Source organism: Chanos chanos, chromosome 6 (genome assembly GCF_902362185.1).
Source record: "Chanos chanos chromosome 6, fChaCha1.1, whole genome shotgun sequence".
NCBI classification, from domain to species: Eukaryota; Metazoa; Chordata; class Actinopteri; order Gonorynchiformes; family Chanidae; genus Chanos; species Chanos chanos.
In genome coordinates this window covers 27,899,123-27,905,122 of record NC_044500.1, presented here as the reverse complement: position 1 = coordinate 27,905,122, position 6,000 = coordinate 27,899,123, and the positions used below count along the sequence as shown (strand labels likewise).

The window sequence follows — 6,000 nt, the reverse complement described above, 5'->3', positions numbered from 1 at the left end:
GATGTCACACACACTGCGGTGTTCTGAGGACAACTCATACAATTCATTGTAAAGGTACATCTGAAACCGACGATGTCCTCCTCTCTCTCTCTCTCTCTCTCTCTCTCTCTCTCTCTCTCTCGCTCTCTCTCTCAGTGCATGAAGAACATCACGTTGCTGCAGCACTCAGCCTCAGACTCAAGCCTGTTCTGCCAAATCTTTCAGCATGTCGGGTGCCTATGACGAGATAGCCGCTGGTCTCGAGGAGACTACAGACAGCTTCTGGGAGGTCTGTCAATCTAAGATCAAATCTACCAATGAAATCACTCTTAATAAAAAAAAAAGATCTTTTTTTATCTGAAATTATGTGAGAATACTCCTCTCTGTCAAGTTGAGGCAGTAATGGAGATAGTCAGCAGTAACTCTCGTGCATCAAGTTAACAGACAGCTTCAGTAATGTAGTAGATATAATAAAATGAAACAATTGATCACAATGAGATGAAAGCTGGAACTACCATGGAACAGCATTTTTATGGGAAGTGTTACGTTTGTGTGTGTGTGTATATGTGTGTGTGTGTGTGACTGGGCTGTGTGCTCACATGGACAATGTCTGACTCCTCCGGCTGCTTGCTTAACATCTTAACAAGAATACAAAGAGACAGCTCACACACACACACACACACACACCCACACACACAGAGAGACACAATTACACCCATCATTTCATAATACCACATGGCTGATCATGAGCCACCTCTTCACCAGCTCTCTTCTCTGTGACGTGTAACCACACCCCTGTGTACAGACAGGAGCGTCACTGGACAGTCATAGATAAGCTGGTGTAAGAGTGATGACGTAGACTGCGTAGGGCGTAGGGTTCAAAGCATTTGTCATTGTTGTTTTTATTAAATCGGCATTACCATAGCAACATCTTGTAGTCGTATCGATTAGAGTTGTGTCAGGTAAGGCCATACATGTTGATAAATGCTAGCGAGACCACAAACGAACGTTTGTACGTCAAAGTAGCAGCTCTTTTTGTCGTGTGGTGTCAGTTTGATCTTGCCCATCAGTATAAATATTACAAACCCCTGTATCCACGTCAAAGAGCATATCTCAGACTATATTTAGCAAACTGTTTATGACTCATCCAAACATCAGCGATCATTGCTCTCTATCAGTAGGTTATCTTCCGTGCATGACTGCTGCTCTTTGAAATGTGATTATTTTTTTTTTTTCTAGGTGGGAAACTACAAGCGAACTGTGAAACGAATTGATGATGGTCATCGCCTCTGTAATGACCTGATGAACTGCATACAGGAACGTGCGAAAATAGAGAAGGCCTATGCCCAGCAGCTGACTGACTGGTCTAAGAGGTGGAGACAGCTTGTGGACAAAGGTATGAGACAGGACACAGAGGTCAAACAGAGGTGAAATAATTCTCCATCATACAGCATACAGTGCCTACCTTTCTATCTATCTATCTATCTATCTATCTATCTATCTATCTATCTATCTATCTATCTATCTATCTATCTATCTATCTATCTATCTATCTATCTGTCTATCTTGAACATGAAAGTTTTTAGATATTCAAGACCCGAATACAAAAAGAGTTTCAAACAAATATTTCAGCTATTTCAACTCTTCTTTCTTTCTTTCTTTCTTTCTTTCTTTCTTTCTTTCTTTCTTTCTTTCTTTCTCTCTCTCTCTTTCTCTCTATCTCTCTCTCTCTCAGGGCCTCAGTATGGTACTGTGGAGAGGGCCTGGATTGCTCTGATGATGGAGGCAGAAAAGGTGAGTGATTTGCACCAGGACGTAAAGAATGGCCTGCTGAATGAGGACTTTGAGAAGGTAAAGAACTGGCAGAAAGACTCCTACCACAAACAGATGATGGGTGGCTTCAAGGAGACCAAAGAGGCAGAGGAAGGCTTCAAGAAAGCCCAAAAACCCTGGGCTAAAAAACTTAAAGAGGTGAGGGAAAAAAGACAGAGCTCCCAAATGTTGTTGGGTTTGTTGTTGGTGGTTGTGATGGTGGTGTCACTTTCACCATGGTGGGAAATAAACCTCTCTACTGCATTTTTGTCAAAAGCCAAGGTGTCCCAGAATCACGGAAGTGTTAATGTGTGTAAATGTGTAATATGGGTCATTGAGTATATGGTAAAGAACCTCTCTTTTCTCACAGCTGGAGACAGCAAAGAAAGCCTACCACATGGCGTGTAAGGAGGAGAAAGTAGCATCCAGCCGCGAGGCTAACGTTAAGGGGGAGTCCTCTGTCACCTCTGACCAACAGAAGAAACTCCATGAGAAGGTGGACAAGTGTAAAAACGACGTACAGAAGGTAAACGTCTTAGCCTTCTCTGTCTCAACAAACACTGAGCTCCTCCTGTCAGAGAACAATAAGCAGTTTTCTACATCTCCACATGCACTAAGTGAACGTTATGGAATTTTTCATTACTTTGAATCTGTGTGTAAGTTACATAATGATATGTTGTAATATCATGTCAGGCGATATAATGTCACCTTTATGATAACAGCTGTCTTAACAAAATTAAATTAGATCACACTAATATATAAATAGACTAATCAATTATGCTAAGAATTCTATTTGTAGTTGCTAAAAAAGCATGGTCCACTATAAATGTGCACATTATGCAAGCTAGTTCTTGGAAATAGGAGTGCACTCTAATTGATGAAAAGAGAAAACCTCATTGTGCTGGCAGTGTTTGAGCTCATGAAACACTAAACAGCATCTGGCTTCGTTTCTAACCAATTCCATCATTCATTTATTGTCATGGCAGCCTTTTTTTATGCCCCTCAACCTTTGGTGATGTCATAGCTTTGCCCTTGACCCATTTAGTAGGGGGGGGGGGGGGGGGGGGGGGGGCAAATCTGACCCCTCAACTGTGTCTCCTTAAAGACAGCATAAAGCCAATTCATTAACCTTTAACCCCACTTTGTGTTCATCACAGTCACCACCGTCCCCCTGAGGCCCACGGCGTCTGTCCATACCCTGTCAGAAAACATTTAATGCCACCATTAGTCTAGATTAGTCACGCTGGAGGACTTGGAGGAATATAAGGAATATAAGAGGCGGATCGTGTCTGTTTTAGAAGTGGGCTCTTACGTAATTGGAAGTGTGCTCATTAAAATGACTAAAGATAGGTGCAGCTTTAGGTTGTTTTCTTTTTGTTTTCTTTTTCTTGGTAGCTAAGGAAAAAGTTCTTGACTCTGGTGCGTTGATCTGTTAATCGAGATAGCCTATTCGTTCAGGGAGAGTGTGTGTGTGTTTCATTTAGGGTTGTTTTTTTGATTTGTTGGCGTCTGCTTTGTCTGTCAGGCCAAGGAGAAGTATGAGAAAGCTCTGGAGGAGTTGGGTAAATGTACTCCTCAGTACATGGAGAACATGGAGCAGGTGTTTGAACAATGTCAGCAGTTTGAGGAGAAACGACTGAGCTTCCTCAGAGAGGTGCTGCTGGATGTTAAACGTCACCTCAACCTCACAGAGAACCAAAGGTCAGTAACTCAGTCGACCTCTAACCAAAAGTGTCACTGCTCTCTCATTGGCAGAGTGGAAAACACCAACGTTCCTCCTACCCAACTATCTTAAAACTACTTTTTATATTTACTCAGTTAGCTGTGAGAAAATATTGATAATCCATCACTTTTGGTAATCATCTGTGCCCATCGCAGTGGTAGTATTTGATAATGTTCCAATAAGTATTCTCAGTTCTAATAATCAATAGTGTTTGTTTTGTATTGTGTTGTTTTGTTTTAAAAGAAAAATATGAAAATGATTTTTTTTTCCATTCATTTTTATCACAGTAACAAACTACACATTCTGTTTTAATTATGAAATACAAACATTCAGTGTGGAATGAGTATTTAACAGTAAGTGATTGTTTGTATAGACTGAGATTTCTTCAGATCATTTGAATGTGTTTAACTCTTTGCTGCCCGGGGACAGTTATGCCACAGTGTACCGGGACCTGGAGCAGACCATTAATGCAGCCAGTGCTCAGGAGGATCTTAAATGGTTCAGTAACACCCACGGCCCAGGCATGCACATGAATTGGCCCCAGTTTGAGGTACTGGACTGGACTCCTATCACCATTCCCTGTGAACAAGCAACATATTGCAGAATTAAACTATTTATCAAGGAATAATTGCTTTGTATTTGGTTAGTGTTAATTTTAAGGTTAGGGTTAATGTCTTGATGTCTAATGTCTCTGTTAGGAGTATAACCCAGACCTGACCCATAACATCAGCAAAAAAGAGAAGGTGAAGAAGAACCATGACGGGGTCACGCTTACCCACGTGTCAGCAGCAGGAGATCATGTGACGCAGGCCGACCGGAGCAGGTAACCAAACGTCTCCTGACAGTAAACTGCTTATCTCACTTCGAGTTTGTTAGGTGACAAACACACACTATCAGGTACGGTTAACCATGGTCTCAGCCAGATTTTCAGGACTGAGTCTGACGGTATAGAAAGAGACAGTAAAAAAAGAACTCTGCTCAGCAGCTTTAATGCAAAGGAATGAAATGACCTCGTCATATTCTGTATCTATGGAACAGGCCTGTAGAACCGAGTAGAGTGGAATAGAACCATCTATGCATTGTGCATCTGAAAAAAACTGCATACATGTACACAAGTCACACATACAGTAATTTGTAAGTAAATGCCAGTAAAGTTAATGCAAGCTTAACAACCTACACAACGCGTCATTGTAATTTCAGTAGAGGCTGATCAATACACATAGAATACAGGAGATGTGTCCTCTCGGTCGTACGGCCATTCAGACTGAAAGCGTCCCTGTCTGTTGTCTTCAGTGTGAGCAGTTATGAGAAGAATCAGCAGACGTACCCCGCGGAGTGGTCGGACGAGGAGCAGCCGGCCGCCACCGCGGCCACCGTCGCCGTTGAGACCAACGGGAGAGGAAACCCATTTGAGGAGGAGTCGGAGAAGGGAGTCAGAGTGAGGGCACTGTATGATTACGACGGCCAAGAGCAGGATGAACTCACCTTTAAAGCAGGTTAGGACCTCCATTCCATTCACAACCATACTGAATATGGAATAAATTTCCACTGTTCTCAGGTGCCTGCAAGAGCCTGTATCAGTCAATAAATTGGTTTATTTATTGGTTTATTCTACATTGAACATACTTACAAATAAAAGTGCAGTGGTCTTGTGCTGCAGCGGATAATGAAATATCAGCACTGTGGTTTGAGTCAATAGGCGATCCTTTAATCATCCTATCCAGACTGTTAACCTTTCCTCTCCCATTTACAGGGCGGGTATATGAGTCACACAGGACTGTTGAATTTCATACTCCCAATTCAGTAGCATTTCTACACACATAACATAGTAAAGTAATTAATAACTTAGCACTAGAAGTTATGACATAGTTTTTTTGTGTTTGAAGCCCTTACCTCTGTTCCCAGCAGGAAGGGAGACAATGTTTTAGCCACATTGGGGCATTCAGATATGTCTGTAAGATCTGTGTATCAGTGTGTACAGGTATCACCGTATTACTATATTTCTCCTCCTGTATTACCATGATGTGAGTTTAGAATGATGTAATAATTGTCTTGGGTGATTCAAAATGTTTCCAATGACAGTTTAACTTTTAAACAACATTGCCTGTCCGAGTCAAGATAGTAGAAAATGTACACAACGTACGTGAATCTAAATAAACTGTGGCAGCCTACAAACTTTTGATCTCACTGGACCGCCCTCTCTCTCACCCTGCCAGGAGACGAGCTGACCAAACTGGAAGACGAGGACGAACAGGGCTGGTGTAAAGGACGTCTGGACAGCGGGCAGACGGGCCTGTACCCAGCCAACTACGTTGAGCCCGTCTAAGTTCCTTTACACTGTACGGAGGACAACCCCACCCCCCTGACTGCACAGTCCAACTGCACATAAACTGAGAGTCATGAGCAACACTCTCCCTGCCTCACAGACTTGCTCAGCAGTCTCTTAAACAACTCTCCAGTAGCACCATAGCTTAAAAAGACAGATG

The 6,000-nt window shown here is 42.3% G+C and overlaps 1 protein-coding gene across 1 annotated transcript; it reads left to right on the top strand.

The window, feature by feature from the left end:
• The first annotated feature begins 205 nt into the window (after positions 1-205).
• Positions 206-5,840, top strand: pacsin1b (protein kinase C and casein kinase substrate in neurons 1b). The gene is made up of 9 exons (XM_030777488.1): positions 206-268; positions 1,219-1,375; positions 1,715-1,950; positions 2,162-2,317; positions 3,317-3,492; positions 3,944-4,064; positions 4,213-4,337; positions 4,808-5,010; positions 5,731-5,840. The coding sequence occupies exons 1-9, from the start codon at positions 206-208 to the stop codon at positions 5,838-5,840; spliced, it is 1,347 nt and encodes a 448-aa protein (XP_030633348.1).
• Positions 5,841-6,000: the final 160 nt, after the last annotated feature.

Coding starts and splice junctions, on each gene's coding strand:
- pacsin1b (XM_030777488.1), top strand. CDS start 206: ATGTCGGGTGCCTATGACGAGATAGCCGCTGGTCTCGAGGAGACTACA. Junction 269..1,218: donor CTACAGACAGCTTCTGGGAG/GTCTGTCAATCT, acceptor TTTTTTTTCTAG/GTGGGAAACTACAAGCGAAC. Junction 5,011..5,730: donor TGAACTCACCTTTAAAGCAG/GTTAGGACCTCC, acceptor TCACCCTGCCAG/GAGACGAGCTGACCAAACTG.